A 16861-nucleotide genomic window follows, 5' to 3' on the forward strand; every position below is an offset into this window, starting at 1 on the left:
GTGGTGCACAATTTATTCCCCCCGTAGACTTTCGGAAAAGAATTAAGAGGTAGATTGATTCAATTATCAAAATCATCCCAATATATTATGGTAAGACTTTGACATGGACCGATTATTGATTTCTTGGTACTAATTAAGTACTCCATACAAGTAATTCTATTCATGATTTGACTATAAAAAGCACATTATTGGGCAAATGAAATGTGAAGCTAGAGGAAATAATGTGAACATGATGAGCATGTTACCTATGCCTCCCTTTACTCTTGTAAAGACAACAATGAAATGTACGAGTTGTGTCAGCCAACCCGCATGCCTGCCTTATTCAATCAAATAAATTTTCTTTCCAAACTCAACCACCTCCCAAATTGCAGAGCTCAATGAAGCTTTCTTTGCTTTGGTGAATAGGGTAGGCATATGTTTTAGGTTGTAACATCATTTTATAGCCATGTCCCTCCATCCCTTACAAATACAACAAGATTCTTAAATTTTTCTAACAGATTTTCAATCAGGTAATTAACAAGTTGGCACCTGGCAATCCTTGTTTAGATGAATTGAAAAAGAAAAAGAAAAAGAAAATGAGCTAGGGATATGATGAATCGATAATTCGGCAGCAAGAACATGCAGAAGGCGGATGAAAATGGCTGATCTCCAACTAAAAAGCACATTTAAGGAAAAAAGAAGATGAGAGGTCATGAAAAATGACTACTTATGAGAATTTAAAAATGAAATTAATTAATGTTGAGAGGTGGGCCATTTACAGCTAAGATGTGGGAAACAGGAGAAACAAAGGACTTTACGGATGTACCTCCACCATTGATAGTTGATACCTCATCACATGTACTGCAGGCTAACAATTACTACACGCATTCACACTCTTCTAATTGAGTAATTGACTAATGCTAATCAAATCTTGTATTTAATCGACTATATTAGATGCTAAATCAAATTATATATCAACGCGCGATAATATGAATGTGCGTGTGTGTATATAGTGGACATATATGTGTAATTAGTTAAGTGTACGCAACATCTATGAAATGTTGTTCTGTGATTCTGAAGGAGGGGGCGGCAGCCGGCACTATGTTTGGAGGGTCCATTTCCGAGCTGGATCAATTCAATCATCATGTATCTCAACACAAAATATATTAATATCTATCTATAATGGTTGCCGATTAAATAAAAACTTCCGGTTTTAGTTAATTAGAAATTAATATGTAGGATTATTGATCTTTGTATAATTTGCGATTCTCATATAAAAAAGTATTATTGTAATTTATTATCATGATGAAACAATTATTGTATATTATTATAAATAAGTATATATAAAGAAAAGAATGGATCATAGTTTCTATGCTTAAAAAATGAATCTAGTGTATCTCATTTCATATACACATATATATATATAGGGAGAAGTTCAATGATGACCACTAAATATTCAAAGAATAGAGACCAAATCTCAGCTGTTGATTTTATCTAATCTAACGGTCAATATTTGTTCACGTCATGTTCAACGGATTTTTATGTTGAACATATACATGGTCGAACCCGAGAACCCCAAAAAATTCAGTATAATTTTATGAATGTCCAACGAAATTACTAACATGTTCAATATAATTTGATGAACGTCCAACAGTTCGTGGTCTCCATATAATGCAACCCTATATATATATATATATATATATATATATATATAGGGGCGCGCTCTAGTGAGACCCCCTATTTTTCGTGTAACATGAGGACAATGAATAAGACATATAATACTAATGAACAAGACATATATCTAAAGAAACAAGATGTATATACTGATGAAAAAAAATAAAATTTAAAAAACTGGTAATGAATAAGACATATATACTGATGAAAAAGGCAGTATATACTGATGAACAATGCAATATATACTGATGAATAACAAAATTTTAAAAATTATGTTCCCTCCAGGATTCGAACCCTGCGAAAAAAAATCATCCTCCAGATACAATATTAGCCATAAGATCGATAAAATAAACGCACTAGATCGTGCCCTAGATCTCACTAAAATTAGGGGGTCTCATTGGAGCGGCCCCCTATATATATATATATATATATATATATATATATATATATATATATATATATATATATATATATATATATATATGGAAGAGCTAAAATAAGAGCATTTCTTAAGATATAAAATAAGAATCATTTTCAGCCCTTAGATCATCAAGATCTACGGTTGATTTGTAATCCTGTTGGATGGATTTATGGTTATGAGTTCGAATCCCAAAGGTAGCAAAAATTTATTTTTCACAATTCATACCTTTATACAGCGAATTCATACGTGTTCTACATAAAATTCATATATTAAAAATTGTTCTTATTTCTTATTTTAAGATGTGTTATAACAGTAGTCCACCACCCCTATATATATATAGGGGTGGGCTACCGTGAGAGCATATCTTAAAATAAGAAATAAGAGCAATTTTTAATATATGAATTTTATGTAGAACACGTATGAATTCGCTGTATAAAGGTATGAATTGTGAAAAAATAAATTTTTGCTACATTTGAGATTCGAACTCAGGACCATAAATCCATCCAATAGGGTTACGAATCAACCGTAGATCTTGATGATCTAAGGGTTGAAAATGATTTTTATTTTATATCTTAAGAAGTATACTTATTTTAGCCCTCTCATGTATAGTTAAGTTCCATAAAAACGGATATATAAGTAGAGTATGAAGAAACATTGAACATGTCATGACAACATACCAATAATTTGTTGAATGTTTGGGAGTTTGGGGGTTCGAACCCTGTATATGTTCAACACAATTCTGCGATGAACGTTAAACGAACAAACGCTGATTCGTTAGATTAGATAAGATCAACGACTGAGATTTGGTCTCCTTTATCTGAAAATATTTGTTTCTCTATTGAACTTTCTCCTATATATATATAGGAGTGCATTTAAGTGAGATTGTTATTTTTCGTGAGATCATGAGTACAATGAAAATGAATAAGACAATATATGCTGATAAATAATGATATTGAAAAAATTGGTAAAATTTTCGCTCCCTCTAGGATTCTAACCCGAGTAAAAATTTACGTCCTCTAGATAAATATAAGATATAGTATACATAAAATCAACAACTACAAATTAATCTAAGATCTCACCACATACATGGAATCTCATTGGAACGTTCCCTCGTGTGTGTGTATATATATATATATGGAAGTATGGGTGTTCCTAAGTTTCTCCATGAGAGAAGTGATGTGCCGCTCATCTTATATTAAGACCATTCGTGAGAATTGCTCACGTTTAGACTACTTTAATATTTTAGTTTTGTTTTAAATATTTATTTTAGTTCTAATATCGTAAAACTTATCATGTATATTATTAATTTGATAAATTACAAAAAAAAAATGTTTTGACTTTTTTTAATTCATTTGTATGAAGTTTACAGCTCTTGGTTTGGCTTTGTAAATCTTGATTTCTTGGACTTGAGTAGCTTTCCTACTTTTGCGGTTTTTTAGTACTGGAAGCTGGATATCATTACTACGGTTTGGACAACTTTGACTTGTAGGAATATATGCATTTTTTTTATTGTGCTAAGATTACTCAATAGTATCATTTCCATCGAATGGTTGCATTGGTATTTGTTGGTGCATGTAATAGTTTAAATCTATTTATTTATTTAATGTGACATTATTTGAATCTCAGCTAGTGGAATTCATTGAAATTTTATATGTTGAGATTTTTTTTGAGCCAATACGTTGAGATTATATTAGTCTATGTTGCGCCCCTAAATAGATTTAGGTTTTAAAATTTGTTTTAAAGAACTTGTTCAATTTCTGGGCAATCTTTTTTTTTTGAAACCAATATCTGGGCAATCTTAAAATCTTGGGCTTCTAAATTTTATTTGTTGGGCTAGTTTAACTGTTAATGCGGTTGAGCCTTATGTGTGGTTTTGGGCCAGATTTCGTACATTTTAAAAGTTTGAGCTCATGTCATGTCATATCTATGTAATCTATGTAATATATATGAAAAATGAGGAAGAATTGCAGAATTTTCAATGGGGAGGGAGACGAGATCTGCAGAAAGAAGAAAGAGTTGAGAGAAATATAGAGTAATAGGCTCTAAACTTTGGGCCTTGATTGATATTTGGATTATGATTTTAATTATTCAATTAGAGATTTTTGCTGTTGGCCTTCAGTATAAAAGATAACAGGAGTAGGCTAGCCGCTGTCCCGGAAAAAGATAAATATGATTAAGAATTTTTTATTTATTCCAAAACTAGGAAAAAGTAAAATTAATTGAAAACGTGGTTCCTATAAATAATTTCATGGAAAACAAATCCTAATAAATTTATTTATAACTTGTTTACTTTAAGTAGATATAACTAATGCACCCTTCCGTGCAATGTATGGGACACGATTTATTTATTTGTAAAATTTTAAATTATGTAAAAATGTCAAAATGACATTATTTATGAATTAGATTAATTGGTAAAAAAATTATGTTAATTTAAATATTAGTATTTGATTTAAAATAGTGTATAATAACAATATTATCAACTAAATAAGTTTTGTATATAATAATTAAATATAAATAATAATAATTAAATTTTTATAAATTGTTAATCAAATAATTTAAATTAATCTCATTTTGAGCAAATAACACTTAAATATCAATACAACAAAATTAATAGTCGTCATTTAATATAGCAATTTAGGACTCTTAAAAGTTCAAATTGTATTATTATTAAAAGTTCATATTTAAATAGCCCAAAACTAATTAAAAAATCAGGAAAAATACGAAAAATACAAAAAGGAAAATATTATTAAATAAATAAATAATTTGTACACATAATTAAATAAAACTATATAATATTTAAATTCTAATTTTAAGATATATAGCTAATTTTTTTATTTACAAATTTATATTAAAGTTAATACAAATTTTATTCTCCTTAATTGCATTAAAAACTATTACAATTTTAAAATATTTTAATTTAGAATAATTATAAGTAAATGACCGTGTAAACTTTTTTGAAAAGAAACAAAAATGACATCTACTTTTTTTTTTCACCAACAAAAGAAAACAAAATTAAAAAAAAGTATGATTTCAACATTACAGAGATAAATGAAAGCGAATAAAAATTAATATAATATTGAATATTTTTTTTCATTAAAAGTATGATTTTACAAAAAAAATGAAAGAGAAAAAAAGGAAACAAAGATAGAGAAAATATAATATACAAACAAACCTTCAATTCTATTACAATTTTACAATTGCCACTCAATTTCACAATAAATTTATAATTAAAGATTCATGTTTTAATATATAATTAACATTTTACACTGTGCAATGCATGAAAAATATTTTATATTTCTTTATATATATAATATTGATAACAACTCAGTTATTATCTTTATAAATATAATAAAAAATATAATTTTTATATGAATATATTTTAGGCAAATATAGAAAAAATAAAAATAAAGAAGAATTCACAATAATAATAATTGATATTATTAAAAAAGAAAAAAAATTGAAAAATAGATTTATTCAAAAAAAGATAAGAGAGGAAAGAGAATTTTGTTAAGTTTTAATATTTAAATAAATATAAATTTTAATTTTAAATTCAATATTTACATAAAATATACTCCTATCAAATTAAAGCTTTTTTCTTTATCTTTAATTTGGTATACATATTAAATATTTTATAAATAGATGAAATTTGTAATTTTAAAAAGAAATAAAATAAAAATATAATAAAAATGATATAATTTATAAATAAATTTTTAATTATATTATAATCATAAATCATTATTTAATTATAAATTGAAAATTGACTTTTTAGATTATTATAGATTATAAATTATAAATTATGACGCAATAAAGTGAGCAGTACAACATCTAATCCAATCCCTGTTAAAATACATTGACACAAAAAAAATCGGGTTTTGGTCCCGGTTCTCCGGCCCAACCGATTGGAACGCATGCCCTAGTTCTGTTGCAACCACAATTTGGATTCTCTTCTGCTGCTGCTCTTCGATCTCATACTATCCTTGTCCGATTTCCAATAAAACAATTCTATTTCTCAATTTCTTTTTCTTCATTTTTTTTGTGGCTTTCTCCACTAAATATTTGTTAGATCCCAATTATTTTAATTATTGGGATTCGTTGCTCGATTGATTAACGATGGGAGTTCCGGCGTTCTATCGGTGGCTGGCGGAGAAGTATCCACTGGTGGTGGTGGACGTAGTTGAGGAAGAACCGGTGGATATCGAAGGCATTAAAATTCCGGTGGATACGAGCAAGCCGAACCCCAACAATATCGAATACGATAATCTGTATCTCGATATGAACGGAATCATTCATCCCTGCTTTCACCCTGAAGACCGGGTAAGTTTGTGAAGTTGGATAAATTTGATGGTTTTAACTTATGTCAGTTTTAGGCACTCAGCTGTTTCATGCATCGTTGTGGAACATATTTTTGGAGTTGCTTGATAATTGATTCAGCGAAAATCCTACTTGTTCTGTTAAAAAGTTCAGTAGTTGTGGTGAAACAATTGACTTTAAGTAAATTCAGCCGTTTGTTGATGTACTTGTTATTCTAACTGGGAAACGATTGAATGCTAATGTTTTTTTACATAGATACTTCACATGACATGCATCCTGAATAAAACTCCTCAAAATTGATATACGTTTTACTTCAAAGAAATATTATCATTCGTCATTCTATTTCACTGTTGATTGACCTAACAAGGTAGTAATGTCCTGAAATATATCCAAAGGTTTTGAAGTCACTGCACTTACTGTGCTTTTAAAGAACTAATTTCTGATTTACTTTGGCTCTATTAGATTTCAGTCAGGATGTTTCTGCTATGTAGATGTATTCCTTTCACTGAGGAAAAATCTGATGATAAACTCTATTTCTTGTGCAGCCTTCTCCAACCACCTTTGATGAGGTGTTTCAGTGCATATTTGACTATATAGATAGACTGTTTGTGATGGTGCGGCCAAGGAAACTGCTTTACATGGCTATAGGTGGGTTTTTTTTTTTTTACATAAATAAATAAAGAAATTCAACCAAGACCTCAGATATTGGGCATTAACCTCCTACCACTAGGTCAACACACACACACAATAGGTTAAAATTCTTGATTAGCAATATGTTGTTGGTATTGGCAACATATATTTAATTCAATCTCGCATTTATTGGTAGATGGAGTTGCACCGAGGGCTAAGATGAATCAACAGCGGTCAAGGCGTTTCAGAGCAGCCAAAGATGCAGCAGATTCGGTATGTCCCCTGTTATGGCCTCATTACAAAGATATAGTGTAAAGTATATTTTCTCATCATACTGCAACATTGATTTCTAGGCAGCTGAAGAGGAAAGGTTGCGTCAGGAGTTTGAAAATGAAGGGAGAAAGCTTCCTCCCAAACAGGAATCACAACTTTTTGATTCCAATGTTATTACTCCCGGAACACCATTTATGGCTGTCCTGTCCATTGCTCTACAATATTACATTCACCTAAGACTAAACAATGATCCTGGATGGAAAAATGTCAAGGTATTGTTGACATTGTTGTCATGGATTTGCCTATGCTTTCATTTCTTTAGCATGTCTAGATGTGCAGAACTTCTATAATGAATTATGCAAACTACTCTGCCTCCATGAAGGTTATTCTTTCAGATGCAAATGTTCCTGGTGAAGGGGAGCACAAAATCATGTCTTATATCCGTCTCCAAAGGAATCTTCCTGGCTATGATCCAAATACCCGTCATTGTCTGTATGGATTGGTATGACATTTATCTGTTGAAATTGTAGGCAAATTTCCCTAACTTATGCCCTTCCACAATTATTGTATCATCTCTTTCTGCATTATAGGATGCAGATCTGATCATGCTTGCTTTGGCCACTCACGAAGTTCACTTTTCTATACTTAGAGAGGTATGCCACTTGTTACTTGGCCTTCTGACTTTACCTACTTTAGTCACTCAATGTTGAAGTCTGTTAATTCAGATCTCTTAGAAAGAAGTGACAGGTTGATGTTGAGAATGGGATTGAGTAAAACCTTATGAGTGACATGTCATAAGTTTGTTATTATCTACAGAATTGGATATTCAGCTCTCTCACAACACTGAACTTTCTTCTTTATGATGAGTGTTTTCTCCAATTGTGATTGCAAGGTTGTGTTCACTCCAGGACAACAAGATAAATGTTTTCTTTGTGGTCAAGTGGGTCATTTAGCTGCAAATTGTGAAGGGAAGGCAAAGAGGAAGGCTGGAGAATTTGATGAGAAAGGCGATGCTGACATTGTGCCTAAAAAGCCTTATCAAGTAAGTTGGACGATTACATGATAGAGCATCATAAATATACTTGTGTGTGTATATACAAATGCTAATGTGGACTTTCCTGCAGTTCTTGAACATTTGGACTCTTCGTGAATATCTGGAATATGAGATGAGGCTTCCTAATCTTCCCTTTGAGATTGATTTCGAATGTATTATTGATGATTTCATCTTCATGTGCTTCTTTGTCGGTAATGACTTTTTGCCGCATATGCCCACACTCGAGATTCGTGAGGTATGTTTTATAGATGGTTTTGTGCTCAAACGTGCTGCTAAATTTTAATGCTCCTAATCTCTTGAATACACAGGGTGCGATTAACTTGCTTATGGCTGTTTATAAAAAGGAGTTGAGGGCTATGGGTGGGTACTTGACTGATGGAAGCAAGGTATGCATTATTTTTGGGTAAATTGTTTTTTGCCATCCAAACAAGGCCACTTTATGAGCCCGGCAGCTCGCTACGATTAATGGTTCTTTTACTGGTTGGTTTCACTCTGTACTATTTATTTCATTGTTGTCTGGTAGCCACTTCAGGCAGAATATTCTAGGGATATTCCATCTGTGCGGATTCTAGAAAAACTTTGCTGGTGATAGCTCCAGATAGTAAATGCAAAAAAAAAAAGGACCTATAGTTTGGCTGGTAAACGTTTTGGCAAAGTTTGGATGGCACAAAACAAATTACCCTCCCCCTTCATATAAATACTTTTGAGACTTGATTTTATATGTTATCTTTTTGTTGTTTTCCAGCCAAACCTGAGCAGGGTAGAGCACTTTATTCAAGCTGTGGGGTCCTTTGAAGATAAAATATTTCAAAAAAGGGCCCGATTGCACCAGGTTTTCTACCCCTATATTCCACTTACAACTCTGTTCTTTCTTTTTCAGAACATGCAGCATTAGTATGACAGTCAATTGCAGATTATTCCTTTATATTATTGTGGCTATACTTAGTTTTTGGGTTCTAGTATGAACTTGACTTGCATCCTTGGTAGATATTGTCCCATGATATACACTTAGCAAAGTGGGTCTTATGATTCTTTTTTTTTCTTTGATAAATTACACAAGTAAATGAAGAAATTTAAAGACCGCAAGATGGTGAACTCGAACCCAAGACCTCAGTCTTTGGGCATTAACCACCTACTGCTAGGCCAACACACGCACACTCTTATGATTCTTTTCATTATTAAGTTTGGTTAATGATGTACACAAGTAAATTTTGACGACCTTAAGCTAATAAAGTATGATGATGCAATGCTGCAATTGGGATCTAGGATTTGAACAGATCCAGATGTGGACCATATACATAAGATAATATGCGTCTAGATGCTGAAGAAAGTCCTCCCCTCTTGCTGGCTATCATGAAAGCAAGTTGTAGGAGGTTAATTTGGTGTAACTCAAGTTACACTTATATTGTTCTGTGTTTGTTGTTTTTCCCCCAGTATTCTCCAGTATCTGTTATTTAGGTTATTGGCCTTGCTTTTTCTAGGTGTCGGGCAGGAGGGGGTGGGGGTTGAAAGGTTCTTTGCCTGGCTTTGGAGTAATTTAGATTGATTAGTTTAATCATGGTTGGCTTGATGAGCTCTCTATTTTAATTCATTAAAAGACTTGTCCCTGGACCTGATGGAAGTCATTCTCCAATTTTTCTTGTCAACATTACATCTATTCATTCTTATGTGAGTGTATATAATTAATATATGCAGAGACAAGCTGAAAGAATCAAGCGCGAGAAGTTTCAAGCTAAACGAGGAGATGACTGTGAACCAACAAACAAGCCTGAGTCTCTAGTTCCGGTCAATCGATTCCATGGTTCTCGTCTTGCCTCAGGTCCTTTATCCTCCCCCTATCAACATAAGGGCTCTTCATCTTCCGTAAGACATGATCAGCTTGGCCATGCTACCACAAGATTGTCTGACCTTGATATTGAGCGCAAACAATCCCCAACCATGGGTGATGGAAAGGTCCACAATAGAGCTAAAAAAGTTGCACGGGTTGATCTTGGAGCAACTATAGGGGCTGCTGTTGTCGAAGCTGAAAGTGGTCTAGAAAGTGAAGTATGTTTCCTCTGAATGGAGAGGCATATTGGTTTTATTTTCATTGTCCGAGATTTAACACCTTTCTTGTCTAATTTAACTGATAAGAATTTGAGTTGTCATTAGTGATCAAGATGCATAAATGTTCATCAGTTGGACTGTCTTCTGTGTTTTTCGTGTTATTATTGTTTTATCTTACAGAACATTTATGTTCATCAGTGGGATTGTCCTTTATTTTATTGTGCTATTGTCTTTTTCATTGTACAGAATATTTAAGTTCTAGTCAACTAATAATTTTTCTGTGATTCAGATTCAAGAAAACAAAGAGGAGCTGAAATCGAAGCTTAAGGAGTCACTTCGGGGGAAGTCTGATGCTTTCAATCAGGAAAACCCAGAGGAGGATAATGTAAGCATTAGCTGAATGCTTTCCTTTGTTCATTTTGCTTAAAGTTTACACACAGTACCTCCCATCCTCCAACCACAAGGAAACCTCGACACTCCTAAACCAACACAGTAAATGGGAAATGTTAAATAACATTGTGGTCTACCTGAGGAGACTATGAACATATTTTATTGTTAGGCTTAGGTGGAATAAAGATCTTGTTTTGTTAACAATACTTGAATTTGAAGTCAGTTTGATGATCTCAGTCCATGTTTATTTAACCATTTATAATTTCATCTCTCAATGTTGTGAGCTAATTCCTTGGCATAGGCTATCAATTTTCTTTGCTTCCCTGCACTATGCATTTGTTTTTTATTAGAACTAATGACTTCTAACTGATGTTGGGTAATGTTCTGTGCTTTCCCTCTCTCTTCCTCTGTATAGACCTCCGTCCACTTTTGCCCCCCTTCAAGTTCTTCATCTTTATTTTACTTACCCAACTAAGTCAATTGATCACTAAAAATGTTGAAGAATCATACAGGAAACCAATTAATTCATTTTGTATATTCTGTATCTAAATATTTATCCAACATAAAGTGCTTGCCATAGTTCCTATGGCTAACAAACGCTCTTATCTGAAGTTGAGTGTGTTTAGACCTTGTTGATCTGGTGATTGATTTGCGAATTTACTTTTTTAGGTCAGACTGGGGGAACCAGGATGGAAAGAGAGGTATTATGAAGAGAAGTTCTCTGCAAAATCACCAGAAGAACTTGATGATGTACGAAGAGATGTAGTAAGTTGTTCAACTTGATTTCCTTGGCTGTCAAGTGAGATATAATTAGGATTTTCAGAGGTTTTTAAGGCATGCCATGATGTTAAATAGCTAATTAAAATGTTGTCTTCGCCCCTTTTAATATATAGATGCGTAATGTGTTCACTGGTTTATTAATTTCTTACAGGTCCTCAAATACACAGAAGGTCTATGTTGGGTTATGCACTACTACTATGAAGGGGTTTGTTCCTGGCAATGGAAAGTTTCTGTCCTCTATTTTTGTTTTAATGTTTATGTCAATGAAGCCAATGAAAATTGTGCTTCTCTTTCTTGTTTGATTCTTTTCAAACACCCAATTGTCATATCCTCTTTCTTTTCTTCCCCTAACTGTGCATAGTATCTTCCAATAGCAATGCCTGCTGTTTGAAGTAAATACCGATTGATTAAATTACTGTGTTCTAAAGCTCATAAAGAAATTATTAACTGGGTTCTTGATCCATAAATAAATTTTCAAGCTTCTGATCCAGATATCAAATAGGAAATATGATGCTACTACCTTCCTGACCATGCAACTCATTCTGCTTGCTTATCTACAAACACTTTGGAATTTTGTGACTACATAAACTGTCTGCTGTTTCTGATTTTTGAGGATCGAACATATACCTTGAACTAGAAAATAATGATTTAAATGAAACATTTCCCTCTATTGTGTGCTATGAATTTTAAACCACTTTTCTTGCGTAGAATACACGTCTTACAGAAAACATATGTTGTTGCAGGTTTTATCCTTACCATTATGCTCCATTTGCTTCGGACCTTAAGGATCTCGGAAAATTGAACATAAGCTTTGAATTGGGGACCCCATTTAAGCCGTTCAATCAATTGCTGGGGGTTTTCCCTGCTGCAAGGTTGGATTTATATTCTTTTATTGTTTTGCAAAACTATTTGTTCTGATGTTCTAATTGGGTTTATCTTCAGTGCTCATGCTTTGCCCGAGCAGTACAGGAAATTGATGACTGATCCAAACTCACCGATAATCGACTTTTACCCTACTGGTATAGGTTTAAATACTTTTGTTGGCTGATCATAGCATGTTTGTACATTGTAATCTGAAGAAGCAGCACTCTTAATTTTCTGTTTTCTTTCTAATCAGACTTTGAAGTTGACATGAATGGTAAGCGGTTCTCTTGGCAGGTATGATTTCTTGCAGTCAAATCTTACATTACTTCTAAATTCTCTGGCTTTAGAATTTTTACTCATATTTCTCGTTTTCTCGTGCGTAGGGTATTGCCAAGTTGCCTTTCATTGATGAGAGCCGTCTGCTTGCAGAAGTGGCCAAAGTTGAGCACACACTTACGGTATAGTAATGGCTCCTTCTAGTGATGTACCCATAAATTTTGTTGTCCAACTTTCTAAAATTTAATAGCATAATGTACATAACTGTAAAAATCAAAATAATAAGCTAATAACAAATTTAATAAATTCGTAATATTATCTTAATTTATAAAGATTAATAGATTAAGGTAGTAACAATTTTAAAAACAATTGATGCTTAGAATGTAAAATTAGCATGGAATTTTCTGTTTTGGAATTGAATATCTAACATTAGTAATATACCCCCACATTTAAAAAAAAAAATTGAAGGGGGTGCTCCTCTAGGTCCTGTCTCTGGCCCTTCTCAATCATATTGTGGTTTTATTTTTATGAGTAGTTCTTCCAACTAACTTCAATAACTTTATGCAGGAAGAAGAAGCTCGGAGAAATAGCACTATGTCCGATATGCTTTTTGTGTCATTATCTCACACTCTATCCCCATATATATATTCTCTCGATGATCGCTGCAAGGACTTGGCTGACAGAGACAGAATTTCGGTTAAGGAGAGGCTTGATCCAGGGGCAAGGTTTGTCTTCAAAGAATTAAAATTTTGCTTGGAATTGGCATCGATGTTGATTGTACTGTTGTACATATATTTTCAAAGTGGTTGTGATAATCCTGCTTTATGTATAGCTAAGACTGTGTATAGAAAAAAAAATCTACAGGATAAGAATCAGATCAATATATACACTATTTTTTTGGTAATATTACTACTGATCCAAAACTTGGTATGTATTGCCTAGCAGAAGTTCTTATTTAAATAAAGTACTATTTGGGAAAGAAAAAATGTTTTTTTTTTTCAGTGGATGCTATATATTTATGTGCTCTTATCATAATCCTGTTCATGTTCCCATGTATATATTTACTTAATTAAATGTCTTCTGAGTTTTGATATATGTTTAATTTTAAATGCCAAATGCATGCTTTTGGTACATTTTCTGGTAAAGCCTGTAGTACCATCTGACATCATCACTTATGAATCAAAGTATGCTGAAGCATCATTAACAGTATGTTTATAGAAGTAAACTCAAGATAAGAGTATATAAGAAACCATTGTGATGCAGGGCCTTAATCAGCAGTTGTTAGAATAAACAACAATTTCATTTCATTTTAAGAATTATTCCTCCATTAGCATCTTATACGCCTTCTGTTATTGGAGCATGAGTTATGGTGGTGCTAAGTTTATAGGTGGAATATGGTGTCCATGTCTTAGATACTAAATGTGGTTTATACTTTCCACATTTTGTCTTACTAATGATTGAATATTGGATCCTTACTTGCTATTGACTACTACCTAAGTAGATCTTTTTGATTGATTTATTAGTTTCAGACCAATACCATTTCATGTTAGTGAAGTGTGAATAACCCTATTCATGAGCTATGCTCTAATTGATTAGGAAGATCAATATGCCTCTTTCTTTATTAAAGTTCTGATAAAATCATCTACAATGCTTTCTAATATTTTTTACGGCTGTATACAGTGGTGGAATGAATGGCTATATCTCCCTTTGTGCTGGGGATCCTTGCCCTCCTGTCTTCAGATCACCTATTTTGGGAATGGAAGACATTATGAACAACCAAGTCATGTAAGCTTCATAACATTGCATTGGGGCATTTTATAGAATAATATGTCAATTGGTTAGATGCACTCAATACTGTCTGTGACCTTTAAAATATTTTGGTGTTCAGATGTTCTATATATAGGCTTCCAGACGTTCATAAACACATAACCAAACCGCTCCCTGGTGTCATTTTCCCAAAGAAGGTAAACTTTGAGAAAGTTGGTTTGTCTTTTCATGTTTTGATATCTTTTGTTGTATGGTCTTAGTGGATATATTTTCTTAGAATTGTTTCTTGAGGTGACTTTCACCTTCAGGTCTGCATGAACTCCAAATTATTATTTTTAGTAGCAAAATGTCTTAATCCTATATCTGCTGGCATGATATATGGTAGTAATAATACCGCTACATGTAATATCAGGAATGATAGATGTGCTTGTATAAACTGGGGAAGTGGGAAAAGGGAGTGAGTCGAGTCACAACTTGGGAGTTATGGCTCACTACCCCATAATGGGATCTCAAATCCATATTCATGCAATCATTCCATGTCATCAACCCCAATTTTCATTTGATTTCCATTGCCTCATCTCCGAACCCATCAACCCAACACCCTTGGTTTACTGGTCTTTTCTTTCAGTAAAACTGAAACTGTGCCGAAGCAGTTTCTGCGAAGGCACTGTAAGATGTGTGCGATGCACTTGATGAATAAACTTAATGTTGTCACTCGATACACACCGGTATCAATGACATGCCTTTCGCGTGGGTTTATTTATATTTTCTTTGTGTTTTTTTTTTCTTCACTCTATCTTGTTTCTGGGAGTTGCTGCCTGATTCTTTTTCTTTTTTAATATGTAGATTGTGACAATGGGTGATCTAAAACCTGAACCTGTACTTTGGCATGAGGATTCTGGAAGGAGGCCATTTGACAATGGAAGGTATTGTATTTTGTTTTGGTGTTAGTCAGTAGATGAATAGCTTCAGTGCTGTTTTGGGTGATCTATCTAAGAAGTATTAATTAAACAATCTGTTGGCAGGCACAACAATAACAATAACAATAACACAAATGGAGCCATATCTGGCCGACAGCTTGGAGAGGCTGCACATCGCCTTGTGGTTAACAGTCTGCAGCAACGGGGGGAGCACAATGGCCATGCTGGTCAAATGCATCATCCATATCCTCTTCATGCTGTTGGACACAGACCGCATTATCAGCACTACCAGAATCATACATACCCAGGTGGAGAACAGGCTTCAGTGCAAGCAAGTTCTGGCTATTCTCACCATAGACCACCAAGCTCCACAGCTTACAGACAACCGTATGTTCCACAAACCCAGAATACGCACATCAGATTCCAAAATCCTCGGAATGAGGTATACGACACTCCCGTGCCTCATGCTAGGGAATACAATAGACATGAATACTACCCTCAAGTCCCACCACAACATAATAGACATGGATACACGCCATATCCTTCTGGGAGTGGGGCTCAGGCTTCTAACCATGCTGATGCTTATTTCCATCCTCCACCACCTGGATACAGTAATTTAGAAGCTGATAGATCGTATGGGGGTAATTATAACCATAAAGCTGGTAGTTGGGTGCCCCCAGTTAATCCGAATGCTGGCCGAGGATACAACAATCCTCGCCAAACTGGCAATCAGTTCTCTACTTTGGGTAGGGGAGGAGGTAGAAGACCGCCTCAGTCTAATTATCGAAGGTAGAAGTGTTCTTGTCCCTAACCTAGCTTGTGGCTGCAGGTTCACGACGGATAAGGGTTAGCTATAGAATTTTATGACTCCATATTGGTATTTTATTGTTGATTAGGTTGAACTTTGAATGTAGGGGGAAAAGGTCCATATTTGTTTTAGGATGAGTGGCTGATACATAGGAGTAGCTTGTCTGTTGTAACAGTTCCTTCTATAGTTTTTTTATTTTGTTGAATGTTTCCTTGTGTTGTATAATAAAATTTGTATAAACCTTTGCAATTTTGAGATTTCTCCATAAATTTGTTTAAATAGAATTAGTCTATTGTTGGCGATTTGATATGTAATAAATGAGTGCAAATGTTATCGTTCTGTGTAGAGCTTGCAACTAAAATCCTTGGAGCATGGTGTTCTCCTTTTTTCCAATTCCTGTTAAAAAACATGATATACAACTGAATCGTTAGTAAAAACAAATTACTATACTATATCCAATAAATTTTCATGACTTTTTCTTTCTTCTGTTAACAGTATTTATTAAAATTTTAACGTTTTTCAATAACATATAAATTTAATTGAAGACTTTTTCTTTTAGGCGAGATTTAATTGAAGACTTAATATGTTTATTACCTGGTTCGGCTGCCCCATAGATGTGGCATACTTGTGATTGTGAGCGTCCTCTATTAAGTATTAACGTGTATATC

General features: G+C 33.4%; 1 protein-coding gene across 2 annotated transcripts; it reads left to right on the top strand.

Moving 5' to 3' along the window:
• Positions 1 to 5939: 5939 nt before the first annotated feature.
• LOC131011067 (5'-3' exoribonuclease 3) lies at positions 5940 to 16532 on the top strand. 2 transcript variants are annotated; one of them, XM_057938818.1, is made up of 23 exons: positions 5940 to 6388; positions 6931 to 7033; positions 7212 to 7288; positions 7369 to 7560; positions 7671 to 7790; positions 7879 to 7941; positions 8181 to 8330; positions 8413 to 8577; positions 8651 to 8728; positions 9088 to 9174; positions 10038 to 10388; positions 10678 to 10773; positions 11448 to 11543; positions 11710 to 11779; positions 12301 to 12430; positions 12501 to 12577; positions 12676 to 12716; positions 12806 to 12880; positions 13266 to 13423; positions 14379 to 14483; positions 14587 to 14662; positions 15312 to 15391; positions 15491 to 16532. In XM_057938818.1, exons 1-23 carry the CDS (start codon positions 6185 to 6187, stop codon positions 16176 to 16178), a joined length of 3282 nt encoding a protein of 1093 aa, XP_057794801.1. In that variant the 5' UTR covers positions 5940 to 6184; the 3' UTR covers positions 16179 to 16532. The 2 variants fall into 2 exon arrangements, with proteins under 2 accessions (XP_057794801.1, XP_057794803.1); XM_057938820.1 differs by having other exon boundaries at positions 11448 to 11528.
• The last annotated feature ends 329 nt before the right edge of the window (positions 16533 to 16861 follow it).

This window comes from Salvia miltiorrhiza, chromosome 2 (genome assembly GCF_028751815.1).
Source record: "Salvia miltiorrhiza cultivar Shanhuang (shh) chromosome 2, IMPLAD_Smil_shh, whole genome shotgun sequence".
NCBI lineage: Eukaryota > Viridiplantae > Streptophyta > Magnoliopsida > Lamiales > Lamiaceae > Salvia > Salvia miltiorrhiza.

Bases quoted from the DNA above. Each gene is read 5' to 3' on its own strand.
- LOC131011067 (XM_057938818.1), top strand. From the start codon at position 6,185: ATGGGAGTTCCGGCGTTCTATCGGTGGCTGGCGGAGAAGTATCCACTG. The intron at 9,175-10,037 runs GTTTTCTACCCC...TAATATATGCAG, and splicing joins AAAGGGCCCGATTGCACCAG to AGACAAGCTGAAAGAATCAA. The intron at 11,780-12,300 runs GGAAAGTTTCTG...TATGTTGTTGCA, and splicing joins AGGGGTTTGTTCCTGGCAAT to GGTTTTATCCTTACCATTAT.